Raw genomic sequence first — 14,438 nt, forward strand, 5'->3', positions numbered from 1 at the left:
GAAATCGCTATCCCTAAAACTCAAAAGTAGGAAGCAAGCAGACTCCTAGGAACATTACACTACTGGCCTATAAAATGAAGGAGGAATAACTCAAGCCTTGGGTTTGCCAAAAGGCAGTTCATCTGAATAAGCAATAGCAGAAAACACTATTTAGTCATTATGGGGGCAAATTACATCCACCTGGAATAAAACTGTAATGCAGTTACAGGCCTGAAATGATGCTTTGCATTTCACCATACCCTGGCCTTCCATATGTGGCAGACATAGCATAAAACAAAATATAAATATTTTCTATAAATGCTCACAGTCATACTCTGGAAATACAAGTTATAGCAAATTTAATAGTGACAGAGCCAATACATATTAGGAATGTTCACCATTCTTAAACACCATATACATTACGAATACATATACTGTATATTTTCAACTGATTCCATTCTCAGGCTCACCGTATTAACACAATCATAACATGTTTTATTAATTTATATGAAAAATACTTCACTAAGAAAGTAGACAAACTGCACAGAAATAGTACAAGTGTCATGTGCATAGCAATATAGCTTAAAGCATTCACATATGGCTTTGTTTGAATGAAACTATTGGGGGAAACGGCCCATATGGACCTATGGTTACACAGTGGACATAATGTAAACTGCTTCACATCTTTTAGGCACTTGCTAACAATAGTGTTCAATCCCTGAAAAACAAAATCAAGAGCTAACAAGTGAAAATAACAAAAATCCCAGGGTAACAGCTGTGTGTAGTTGAAAAGATTTTAAAAATTGGTTTTAGTAGTGCATGCACAGAACTGAAAAAGGGGGGGGGGGGGGGGGGGGGGGGGGGGCGCGCTGGCAATTTCTGTGCAAGAATTATACCAAATAACTGAAAAGTACAAAAATATTTACATGTTTAGGGGGGTTTAAATATGTACAGAACAAGAGCCCTGAACACTCATTCTATAGAATAAAAATATAGGACATGATAGTAGTAACAAAAAATAATATATTTTTATGGAATTGTATTTGCAGTTAGTTACAAGTTATCTAAATCACAAAGCTCCTTGATCCATCTCAAAGCTTGATGGCAACAGAGAATCTCCTCTTCCTTTTAAAACACAAGCACTTTGCATCATTTTTAAACTTCAGTTAGAATACTGAAATACAAAACAAAATTACTTGTGTATCCTAATTCAATTGATTCTCTTTTAAAAAACGTACTGTATGGTATTTAAGTTTTATTCTCTTTACTGGTCATCATTACATTAATAAATTCCAATCTTGAGTAGCCTCCATCAGATGCCTCTGTCCATGTCCTACCCAATTATCCTGATTGTCAAATATTCTACCACAAAACCAGCAGCTAAACTTAGCTTTCAAGGTATTATCAGAGGTAGTTTTTACAATCTGATAATTGTTTTTGCTAGTCTTTTTCAGTGTCAACTTTAAGACAAATCTTTCTTTTACAGGGCTAATAGGTTTTATTGTCCTGTGCCTCTTTCGAGAAAGATCATCAGTAGTTACATCCAAAGAACTGCAGAAGGCCGGCTGCAGAAGTGCTTCAATAGTTCTTTTTGACAATGAAACCTTAAGAACATGTCCCTTAAATTTAGCAATGGTTTTCATTACATTTACAACTTCTGGAACATCTGCATCAGGATGGTTAAGCACAACAACTGGTTGGTTTCTCCGAGGGCATTTTACAAGCTGTTTAGAATTAAAAGGAAGTAATTTCAAAGTCCTCACAGTTTCTTTTGATGCCCTTGGTTTGTAAGGGCCACCTGTTTCACTAACAACTTCAGCTTGATTCTTTTCCTTACACTTTCTGTGCAACATTACCTTCTTTCTTGGAGGTTCTGGGCAATTATCCTTACTTTTCCGTTTGAAATTCTTGTTTCTTTGCACACCCACAGTTTGTGAACTTTTAGACCCAGTTTGTTTCAAACGAGGTTTTACTTTTGCAGTTCTGTTTCGGGTGCTCCATGTGGACTTCTGACTACCAAAGTTATTCCTGTTGTTAGCAGTTATTACTTGCATACTCTCAATAGAACCTTGTTGCAACCGTGTTCCCGCAGACTTAGAATAAACAGGTTCTACAGGAGGAATGCAACATGCTGGATTAGAGCTTGCCAAAGAGGCATTTGCTGGCGTTAACCTACCTGGTAAGATTAAGGCATCGTTAGAAGTAAGATTAGTTTGTTTCTGTGCTAGTGCAGGAGTAAGGGACTGCGAGCTATCCAACTGTAGTGAGGGCACTGAGTTGCTTACTGACTGAGTGGTATCAGCCAGCATATCTGAAGTAGAAGTCTTAACTTTCAGCAAAAGCTTTTGTTGCATGGCTCCAGTTTTCTTTGGTTGAGAATTTTGATAATGAACATTATCCTGAAAAACACTATGTTTATGAACTACAGCCTTGTTTGGTGTCGTACATTTCAAAAAAACTGCCTGCTGTCCATCAGGCAAAAGTGCATAAACATGCTGTTTCTGTTTAGTTTGCTGTTGGTTTACTGACTCCGAGGAACGAAAGACAGCATCCTGATGCTCTGGTAACACCTTCACAGAAGAAATTCCTTTCACAGATGACTCTGATGAGTTTGTAATTACAAGAGGTCCTTTGAATGGCATACTATTCAATGAGTCATTTGCTGTACTACATGCTCTCCTATTACAGGAACTTCTTACGCTTCTGAAACTGTCATTTTTCCCCTCCACTTTTGAAGCTGGTATGGTTATTTTACCATATTCTCTGGATGCAACTCTCCCTAAAACCTGAGAACTATCACTAGGGACATTTGCAACTGTTCCAATTGCCCCGCTAAAAGTCAAAATCATTCCAGGTCCTTTATTTAAAACAAAAGATGCAGGTACACCTTTCGTCACACGCCCTTCTGACGAACTGGTCGATGGAAGAGATTTTCCTGAAACCACCTGTAGTCCAGGCTGGTTAGCAAGGTGCAAAGGAACAAAAAAACCTGACTGGGAGGACTGAACTAAAAGGGTTTTCTTCTGTTCCTGAATAACTGGTGAAAAGCTGCTAGGACTTTGCACTGTAGACGCTATTTTATCTTTTACTAACTGCTGCGTTACAATTGTATCTGTATGAGTTTTTAGCAATGTACCAGCACCCGGAGTTCTAGATAAACTATCCATTCCCTGTGAATCAAATGACGTTCTGGGTGTCTGTCTCTCTCTCCCACAATGCGTACCATCATTTGTGCTACATCTTGTGTTCAACTCTCTCTTATATAAATGAAAGCTCGCATTAGAAGGAGGCCTCTGAAAACCACATGCAGTTGCAGAGCTTTTTAAATGTGGAAAGGCTTTATGCCCTGTCTCATGACCAGAAAGCAGCTTGTCAGAATGAAGTTTTACACAGTTATTTGACTTGCTGGGGGATTCTTGCTGAGTAGTCGCTTTCACTTTTAACACATCTTGCAGTAACTGGTTTATTTCAGGTGATAAATAATTAGCTGCCTGTTCACTCTGCAAGGAGAAAACTGATGTAATTTTAGGCATTAAGACCGAATTAACACAATCAGAGGCATTTTCTTGGAATTTCTCTGCCACATTCTCAAAGCCTTGATGTATGTCAGTGTCCAAATACTGTTGGCCACTATGCTGGTCCTCCATAAAACACTCACTGTCAACAACACATTTAGATTGGCTTTTAAAAGAGAGAGAATTATTCCTAGTGCTTATGCATCCGTAGGTTTTATTGATATTTGACTGGGCTGATACAGCCTTCTCTGGTTTTAGGCCTTTCATCGACTCTGAATATGAAGATGCAGATTCATTTCTCCTACTGTTTTGAAAAGAAACTGTTTTGCAAGATATAAATTCTTTGTATCTGTCATCTGTTGACATCTGAATGCTACATGGATTATCCGAAGTATCCATTTTGGAATAGTTGTGAAAAGACAGCAACCCTTCATTAGAAGAATCCACTGAAGTTGAATAATAGAGATTATTAGTTCCGTTACTATTATTCAGGCCATGATTTTGTATTTTCAGTTCAGGAAAGAAGGGCATTTTCATAGGGTCACAGCAAAATGTATTTGTAATAGTGGGTGGTAATACCTGAGGATGACTTGGAGGACTATAGCTTCCCCACGAGATATTACTTCGAGTTCCAACTTTTGTCACCTCATCACACAGAGGTACAGTTGAGTCCAACTTCATTGGCAAATAACTCAAACTTTTTCCTACAGCTACATTAGAAGGTGCTACAGTTTGAGAAACACTCCTACCATACAATAAGGAGTTATTTTGTTTTTCCACTTTTGTTTTTCCTGAATGAGGAGCAGAACAAGATAAAGGTGGGGAGGTTAATGGGTGAACAGAATTGTTCTTTAAGGTTGACTGGTCAGTTACATGTGGTATAGCACCAGATGACAAGCCACAGGGATCAGCACGCTGTAGCAAAGGAGATACAGAACAGCCTTTAATAGGATCAGCTTTCTGACCCAGCAAATGTGTATTTTGCTTACTTGTAGGTAACAATTTTATAACAATATGTTGTTTTCCATCTACCATTTTAAATCCCATAAATTTAGCGCTGTAATTTGCTGGAATGCATATTTTATTGTTTTTGACCATCAATACCGTTGGCCCATGAACAGCATTTTTCAATAATCCCAGGCCGTAACTTGTTCCATCACCTGCTTTATTGTATTGTGCAGTAGTTGCAGAGAGCATTCCACCCATGAAATTATGCTTTTCTGCATATATATTTTGATCTTTTTCTTCATTTGCTTCCACATCTCTCACACACTGGTTCAGCTCCTCAGCTTTTGTTTGAATTTTATTCACACTTCTTAGCACTTGTGCATTTTCTTCTCCAGTGTTGTCACTTCCACTGCTTGTTTTTTTCCGTCTCCAGAGGGCTTTTTTTGATGCTCCCATTTTATACCTTCTTAAAACAAGCTTCAGTCCTGCTGGCGTTACTCTTTTTTCACATTTATCCTTTTCCAGTTTTTCTTTCGCATATAAGTGGTCTCTATGCAAAGCTATGATGTGTTTTAAAAGATAATCTTTCCGTGGCGTGCTGTAACTGCAATATTGACAACCAAAAGGAAACATACTGGTATGAACAAGAAGATGGTTCTGGAACTCCTCTTTTGTAAAGCTTACGTGACGGCACTTTCCACATTTATATGCAATCTCATTATGTCTGTGAATGTGCTGAACAAACGTGCCCACATCCTGGGTAGAAAACCCACATTTTTCACATTGAAAGTGACCATTTACACAATGCTTTGATGTGAAGTGTTTTGTCAAATCCAACAAAGTGTACATATGCTCATCATTACAGAGCTCACATTTTACTAAAGTGCTACGATGGGTGCGTCTATGCTGTTTAAATGACTGAAAATCATTAGCTGAGAAGTTACACATCTCACAAGGATACAAAGGCAACTCGCCATAGTGTAACAGCTGAAAATGTTTCTGTAGATCATTTGGGCTGTATCTGATGTTATCCTTGCACTTCGTACATGTGAAATTCAGTATCTTTGCTGCAGTTTTCAATCCTTCTTCAAAGTGCACTTCTGGTTTATTTTGCAAGTGGCTTCCCTCTGAACAATTGGGATTGCTTCCATTTATTTTCTCAAAACTTAAGGACTTCCTTGCAGTTTGCTGTCTACACTGAAAGAGTTTTCTAAATCTATCAACTTCATGTTTCATTAATACTTCATTTGGAATTTCCACCTTGGGTAAATCAATTTTCACATTTTTTAGTTTGTAAGCAAGATTGACATCTAAAATTGCTGGTTGAGTCATCATACTTAAAGGATCATTCACCAGTGCTTTTTCCAAAGTAGTATCTGTAGAAAAATTCTTCGCAGCATTGTGTTTTAACAGAATAATTTGATTTTTATCACAAAAAACATGTTCCTTTTCAGATGGCATGATTTAAGGTTTTCCTTTTCTTTAAGTGAATTCTTGAGATTAGTCTTAGTTCCTGCAGCAAACAAGACCACTGCGCCGAGTTACTCTCAAGGTTCTAGAACTTCCCCATTTTATTCTCCTGAAATTAGAAAATAAACAAAACAAATATTTTAGAACTAATGCAATTAGAACACTCATTACAATTCATTAATACATACATGCCAATCTTGGAAGTTGTTGATTTTTATAACAGCATTTGAAAGAAAAAAAAAAGGAGGCAAAAAAAGAGACATTACTGCTGTAACCTTTTGTTTGTTCGTGTTTGGAGGTGCGGGGTCCCCCCACAAAATATACATAAATTTTGAAAAATAAGCTTTAAAGAACAACATCTACTGAAATAGGAAAACCAATGCCATCAAATTTTGGTTTTCTCCCACCAGGACAGCCTGTAAGCATGAGAAATTCCAAGAGCTGCTTTTTTTAAAATGAAGCTAGCACTTATTACTTGTTCAGGATTTCAAGCAAATAGACACACAGTACCACCTCTGTGCCATGGATCACTAACTGAACCTAGCTGAAGTACTAAAAACAAGTCAAATTCCGCAGGAGTTGATATTTTTATTACTCAGGTTTCTACTCTATTAGTAGCTAACTGCTATGCTTAAAAAGAAAAGGGGGGCAGGGAGAGGAATAAAATTCTGACACAAGATCTACTTCACTAATGGAGACATCACCTTTATCTACACCAGAAAACACATCACACTCATCTAAAATCAATTTTTTGCATGACTGTCTTTAGTACCACAAAAATCTAAAGCACTCAAAAGTTAAGTGATTTCTCACCATACGTTCCTGGGTATATGTTAACCTTTTAAGAACAAGTGTATGACTGACAACAGCACTCCTCTATGGATTAAGAGGCGCAAATTGTTATGGTCAAGCATCATTGTCTTGCTACAGACTTAATGTCAGTGTTTCCATAACAGGCTGCACTGACAATTTATAGCAGCTCAAGTTTATGCTTAAACAACTCTCCCACATGTCAACATAAAATTAGTGGAAATGGAACAGCAGCAAAAACAACTTGGATTTTGACAAGTGAAACTGAAAAGGAAGAATAGTTTCTTCACTAACATGTAACACTTCTTAGTAAGAACTTTTTCCATAGTAGAAGTCACAGTGTCACTTTACCAGCACAAGTTGGTAGTGTTAGTTGAAATCTGATCAGCAGCTCCCTCCGCTATTCTCCTGCCCACCCTGAAGCAACACAGGCTTGCAACTCATTAGATCACCCTATTTATTCACATTCTAATTGAAAGAATGATCACATCCCCTCCCACATTGTGACGAAGTAAAGAGCTGCTTCTAGAGCTCCAGGCTATCATAAGCATCACCACTAAGGTCTTCCAAACGTTTTCCCATAGTCCTGTGAGATGGGAGTATACTTGACAAAGAAAATAAGAGACTGAAAAATTTTCATGGCCATGTTCATATACCACAGAAAAAAAAGCAAAACACTTTTTTAAACATATGCTTTACTGCATTTCTTTAGAAAAGATACTGTTTTCAAGAATTGTGCAGAACCACTAATAAGAAAAGCGGACTTTTGACATTTCATACAGGCTCTAGTATCAAATAAGACTCAATTTAAGTGTGTTCTCTAACTATGAGACCTGCAAGATTTCAACTATACATTCAATATTCAAGAAACCAAAACAACCCACAAGCCACAAACACACACACACACTCACTCACTCCTTGGGAGTCTTCCCAAACTAAAACATTTTAGGTACAGAGTTTAATAATTTATTTTTTTAAAAAACTCAGTGACACATTTCCCATCTTCCATGCAGGAGATTAACACATGGGATATTACTCTACTTTGAGCCTTCAGAAGATAACAACTCATCTACATTACATTTTCACTATAACAAAAAAAAAAAAAGTACCATATTACAGTGCTTTCTCTTGTCAATGGCAAATCTCTTATTTGAACAGAAGCAAGATGAACTCCTACATAAAGAATAAGTAACTAAAAACAGCCTGGACTTGTTTGCTTGAAGATCTTTTTTAATACACAGATGCAACACATGAAAATTACAGACTGCATGATGCAATACATCATTCTGATGGTAACTGCCCATCATTCAGATTAACACTGTCAAATACTGAAACCTGAAATATGTACACAATTAACACTATAAAAATCAGAAACTGATAGAGTGCTGCACAGAACAAGTCTCAGGCTTTTAACATGGGGCCAATATGGTCCTCAGTTTGGCAACGTTTCACTAACTGGATAAAACATTTATGTTTGGCAAACTCCAAGGTGGGTATATTCAAACCAGGTTTGAAATCTCCTTCAACTAATTAACTACATAAATTACAATTTAACTTTGTTACTATTGTGTGCCATGCAACTATTGACAAACACCTGCAGCATGACAAAAAAATATTTACTAGAAACAATCAAATAGTAAAATAGAAATATCCCAGGGATCTTTAATGTACATTATCAAAGTAGAAGTCAAACTTACACATTAAGAAAAGACTTGACTTCAAGTCTTCATCCTTTAACATTTTTCCACACACAGAGAAGAGGTAAATATGTAAGACTCAGAAAAGGCCACAGTCAGGAGAAATACTGAAAAAAGATCTGAAAACAAAAGGAAAGGTATTTTAAAAGGTCTAAGTACAAGCAAAACAAAAAGCTGAAAAGCACAAATCCTTCACAATTTTACATTATATGCATTTTTAATACAATGAAGATGGAAACACTGTAAATACGCATGGGTGCTCTCCCAAAGACAACCATCAAATACAATACAAATCCTACATTAATGAGTGGGAGTAAAAAATAACTAACAAACTCCCTTAACAAGGCCTATTTAACCTTAGCTTTGTCACAACATCTCAGGCATCCATAACTGGTAAACATAAGTATATGAGAACTCAAAAACAAGACAGAAAGAAGTAACTGGTACCTCAGCCCATCAACTTTTAACTTGAAATCGAAAGACACCTTCTCTTAAGTAAGAATTGTAATAAATTCTATAGCAAAGATCTAAATATAATATTATAGAAAGTTTTGCAAAAGCCTGGGAGGAAGGTGGAATATTACATGCACAATACCTTAAACAAGTAGATTATAAAGCAGATATACTGAATACAAACCCTGAAAACACGTAAGTATGTGCCACAGTTAACTCTCATAAAAAAACAAATCACTAAGCACAAGTAACCACTTGAGGCTGTAAGCCTCAATTCTCTTCCCCAAAAATGCTCCAATATGTCAGAATTTTGTTTCAAAGAAGTACACATAGAGAAAAACGTTTTAGCTATACGCTTTAGTCAGAACTGACAAACAGGAGCAAGACACTCCTACATTAGGTATCTTTCATAGTTTTTACATTTAGAACAAAAAACAGAAATTCAAAATACATTTCAAGGCAGGTAGTATTTTCAAGATTTCTGTAAAAATTATTTACACTCATTTAAATTTTAGAATGCCAGAAAAAAATTCTATGCTAAAGTACTTTCTGTGCTTGGTCCCATCCTACACGTGTCTGTAAATTTCAAGTGGTGCCTTAACCTGTGCAAAGACCTGGGCACACGCAGGAACTTACAGAACTAGATCTTCAGGAACTCACAGACCTAGACCTTCTGGCGGTCAGATACAATCTATCAGACACAGCAAAACGCTGCTTTTGTAAAAACAAAATATAAAATAAATGACCAAATCACTCCCAAAGCTAACAAACCACGCCACACGGCGAACTTGCCATTTACAAGAACTGTAGCTCAGCGCCCGAGCGACACACGGCCGCGCACGTACCTGCAGCCCCCGCCTCAGCCCGCACGTGGTGGCGGGGCCGCTCCCGTCCCCGGGCTCGGGGCTCCGGACCCCGGACCCCACCGCCATCGGGGCGCGGGCTGTCCCCCGGGCCCGGGACGAGGGGGTGAGATAGAGCAGGGACAAACAACGAAGCGGTCGGGGACCTGGGCCCGGCGGGGGAGCCCCCGGCGCTTCCACCGCCTCAGGGCCGAGCCGCGGGACCCACCCGACCGGGTGCTGCCCGAAACTAGGGTGGGGGCGAGTGGGGCGCCTCCCGTCCCCGGCTCGCCGTCGGGAGCCAACCGGCCCCGCGGCCACCCCCGGCTCGCCGCACAGCCCCCGCCCCACCGCGCCGCCCTCCACGGGGCGCCCACACGGCCCGGGGGGCGCCGCGCTGCCCGACACATCGCCTGGCCGCTCGTAGCCCGGCGGAGGGATACGGCACCACAGGCGCCGCCGGCCCCAGCAATGAGGCATCCTCGCTCGCTCCCCGCCGCGGCCAGGCGCTGCCCGCGTCCCCGGACACCCGCTCGCCAGTCCCGGCCGCCCCGCCAACTTCCCACGGCCGCAGGGGGCGGGGGGCGCGGACTATTTAACGTCTCAGCCCTACTAGAGGGCGGCTTCCTGCCCTGCTGGGGCTCGCTCCTCCTGCCGCTCCTCTCCGCCGGAGTCCGCGCCGGGCCTCCCCGTCCCGCCCGGCGCGGGGACCCCGGCTCCCCGCCCGGCGCCCCTTTCGGAGTTACCTCGCCCCGTTCCATAGCCCGGCGAGTCGCTGTTGGCGGCCATAACAGTTTCCATCCGGGGATTGTGGGGCTGCGAGCCCAGCGGTGGAGGCGGCCGCGGCGGAGGGATACGCGTTCACCTGAGGGGACGGACGGCGGCCGACGAGGCCCAGGGCGGGCGAGCGCTGGGTGGGGGAGGGGTGGGGCGCACAGACCCCGGTGGGGCGGGCGGCTGCCCCGGGGTTGGCGAGGCGGCGGCACCGACAGCCCCGCTGCCTTCCCCCGCCCCCGCCGCCTACTCCTCCTCCTCCGCCTGGGATGCGGCCGCGGGCGCTGGGGCAGCAGAGAAGCACGGTGCCGGGCCGCCGGCGGGAGGGCCGAGGCCGCCCGCACCCGTGCCCCGCGGCCTGCCGGGCGCCTGCTGCCGGCCGGGCCTTGGCCCTAGGGCCGGGGCACACGGGGCCAGCCTGGCCGCACGGCCCGGCCTTACCTGTCAGTGGTTCTGCGCCCTCGGCCCAAGGCAGAACCGGCCAAGCTCGACCGGGCTGGCAAAGCTAGTGGCCCATCTGAAACGCCCAGGACGAAAGGCCCTGCCTTAGGCTGTTTGTGACCCACCCTAGACTGGGTTTGCCAGGCTGCGTAAACACAATTGATAGAGGGTATCTGCAGAAGGTGGCAGCTGAAACAGAACAAGGTCTTAAAATGAAAGGATTAGTCAGGATGAGTTTGGTACAATGCTCTGGGTGATGCTCTGTGTCGAGAAAGGAATGTACACTGAATAATTAGAAAAGATAAGGTGAGCATCTGAAGGAGATAAGGAGACCATCAAGTCAGGAAATCGTTGAACAAAGAAAATTGAAAGGTCTACTCCATCTAGATCCCACCTATTGTGAATGGAATGATTAGGTGTCAAAATCAAATGAATATGTATGTAAAGACGTTGTGTAACCTCTCACGAAAACTGTATAAAATACCTGACTTTTTACTTAAAACTTGGGAGCTAGTTTGTCTGGTTCGAATTGGCTAGCTCTGCTACTCTGCCGTTTTGGCATCACAACAATGAAGTCATTCAGAACATTATACAAGGATTAGATCAGTTGATGTGTTTTCATAAGGTTACAATAACCCAAAAATCAAAGGTGAACACCTCTACAAATTAGATGCTTGCCTTGTTAGAGTCACGATATCATTGCTGCTTAGAAGAGGGATAAACTACCCTTCTTAGTAGTAGCGTGCTCTTTATATTTGTGCTAAGTTTTTAATGGAAGATCACCAAAGAGTATGAAGGCACATATGAAGTAGGAAATTCAGGTGTACCATGGCCAAAAAAGGGGCAAGCGTCCATGGCACAAATATACTGCAAAAATGAATTGTGGACGAAGACGTCATTGAAAAGAAAAGCCTCTCTCCAGTTGTGAAATACCATTCAAAAATCAAAATCGAGGAGAAAATTTCAGGTTCCCAAAGGAAGAAGCTTAAACTATCTCATGAGCAGTTTTAACTGAGAAATTCAGCTACATTTTTCTCCAGAAACCTTCTCATATCCTACTAGATGCAACAACATTTAAAAAAATACACTTTTTATTCATGAGTCAATTTGAGAACGGGGAGGAATGTTGCTGTCATTGAGTGTGTATGTGCGTGCAATAAGGAACCATTAAACATGAATGTATTTTTAATTCGTCATTCAAACTGACATTGAATGGTGAATGCTGTACCACTTATCTAAAGGATGGCACACCTATGTTTAGTTAAAGTCGGGAGATGTCCAAGGACCCTTATTGCAACATGACGGATGCACAGACTGCTAAGTCCTTGGGTTGGTTATCTTTAGAAGGGACGTTTTGTCTTAGATTCTTGTTGTACATGCAACGTAGCGAAGATGGAGACTTTAAGCATGACCGCTAAGGAATAGAGTCTGCATAGAGACAACTCCTCAAGGACATTGCGCAGGCATGGGATATGTAAATGAATTCTCAGAACTGTAATGAATATGTAAACAATTTCTTGGAAAACTAATGAATAGGTATGAGTAGCTTGTATAAAGGGGGGACTGAAAAGTCGCCTTGGTGAGCATGACTTTGGTGGAGCGATCCCCCATGCACCCAGCGCTGCTGAATAAAGATAACCTCCGCTCGCCTGCATATTGCTGACTGATTCTTCAAATCAACATCACTTATTTCCCTTGTGTCCTGGACTGTGAAAGAAAATGAATAGAAACCATTATAGGGTGGGGGATTTGGCCCTGAAGAATATCTTCAGAAATAGAATTATATCATTGATGGCTCTGCTACACCCAAATGAAACAATCTGTGCCAAAAGCAAGCAAATAAATATACTGGTTTGCACGCAAATCTTCAAATTATTCTTCCGGCTTCTAATTCATTACATTTTTCTAAGTGGTCAGAAGTGGAGATTGCACACACATACCCGTAGTGTTTTGGAGGATCTGAAAACTAACTACAAATGAAGAACAAGAAACAGCATAGCAGTTCTAGCTGCAGCCTTAAAGTCAGAAAATATAACAGAAAAGAATTATCTATTAAAATCATCAATCTAGCAAGCAGCTACAGTATCAAATTTGTGTTAGAATGCTAGTATTCCTAATCTGAAATTTAGATCTACATCATATTGTCAACTATTAATCCCAACAAACTGAGATGTAAAGACAGAAACAAGTATTTTATCAGTATTTTATCACATCATAATTGTGGTTTAACCCCAGCCAACATCTAAGCACCACACACAGCTGCACACTCACTCCCCCCACAGTGGGATGGGGAAGAGGATCGGAACAGTAGAAGTGACAGTGTAATGGCTAAAGCAAAACCCACACATGCAAGCAAAGCAAAGCAAGGAATTTATTTACTACTTCCCATTGGCAGGCGGGCGTTCAGCCATCCTAAGGAAAGCTGGCTCCATCACACATAATGGTTACTTGGGAAGACAACCACCGTAACACCAAACGTTCCCCCCTCCTTCTTCTTCCCCCAACTTATATATATAGTCAGCATGACATCGTATGGTACGGAATACCTCTTTGGCTAGTGCGGGTCAGCTGTCCTAGCTGTGTCCCCTCCTGATTTCTTGTGCACCTCCAGCCTACTCACTGGAGACTTCCTAAAGATAGAGATCACACATGATGCATCTGGATAGGCATGATAGGTACACATCACTGTTAAATTCCCAAATTCTTAAAAATCAAGGACTGAATCCACATAATACTCAAGTCCCTCATTCTTTTTCAGAAGATAAATTGAATTTGGTCCACTTGACTATGTGAGATTCTGTGGAAAAGATGTTCAACTGTGAAACACGAAATATCCCACGGCAGTTTTTACTTTTCACCCAAAATAATTGCTCTGATATCTGCAGTCAGTTATTGGGTTTTTTTCCTGTGTGTTGGCTGTTGTCTCCAGAAACATATGTAAGCTGTGTAGTATTTTGGAAGCTTTAAAGGTATTTGTGCTGTCCCAGTACACATTACATCACATAATTCTGTGCATCTGAAATAGCAAACAATGACAGGACTTCCTATTACATATGTCATTAGCATTAGTCTGTTTTAAATTGGTAGGGCAGTTAGCAAATAAGTAGCCTTCATAATGTGGTTTTTATTATTGTTGCTATTAGTTCTGCATATGTGATCTTTTAAAACCTAAAACTGAATGCTTTCCTCAAATACATGGGTGTTTCACAAACAGGAATACTTTATGTCTGTTTTCATTTAGATATCCAGCTTATTTATGGGTAGCAGGGCAGATTGGATCAATTTATTGCATAATCTGCTGGACTATCAGAAATTACTTATATCAGAAATTAATCCACACCAAATAATTGGGACTGACGTAAGGAATTCCTCAGAAATACTCTGGGGAAAAAAAAGATAATTCAATTTTCAAAAGTCTATGCTAAGGCAAATACCAAGCATGGATGACCGAATGAAGCTGAGGAACTCTTAATTTTTTAAAGAAAACCATTTCTTTTTAATGTGAAGTT

At 41.1% G+C, this 14,438-nt stretch overlaps 1 protein-coding gene across 3 annotated transcripts; it reads right to left on the minus strand.

The window, feature by feature from the left end:
- Positions 1–321: 321 nt before the first annotated feature.
- On the minus strand, positions 322–10,595 carry ZNF518A (zinc finger protein 518A). 3 transcript variants are annotated; one of them, XM_040605485.1, is made up of 3 exons: positions 10,461–10,595; positions 8,420–8,538; positions 322–6,021 (listed from the first exon to the last, which is right to left on the minus strand). In XM_040605485.1, exon 3 carries the CDS (start codon positions 5,901–5,903, stop codon positions 1,257–1,259), a length of 4,647 nt encoding a protein of 1,548 aa, XP_040461419.1. In that variant the 5' UTR covers positions 5,904–6,021; positions 8,420–8,538; positions 10,461–10,595; the 3' UTR covers positions 322–1,256. The 3 variants fall into 3 exon arrangements, with proteins under 3 accessions (XP_040461419.1, XP_040461420.1, XP_040461421.1); XM_040605486.1 differs by lacking the exon at positions 10,461–10,595 and adding an exon at positions 9,718–10,046; XM_040605487.1 differs by lacking the exon at positions 8,420–8,538.
- Between the last annotated feature and the right edge of the window lie 3,843 nt (positions 10,596–14,438).

The sequence above is a fragment of the Falco naumanni genome, chromosome 9 (assembly GCF_017639655.2).
Source record: "Falco naumanni isolate bFalNau1 chromosome 9, bFalNau1.pat, whole genome shotgun sequence".
Lineage (NCBI taxonomy): Eukaryota > Metazoa > Chordata > Aves > Falconiformes > Falconidae > Falco > Falco naumanni.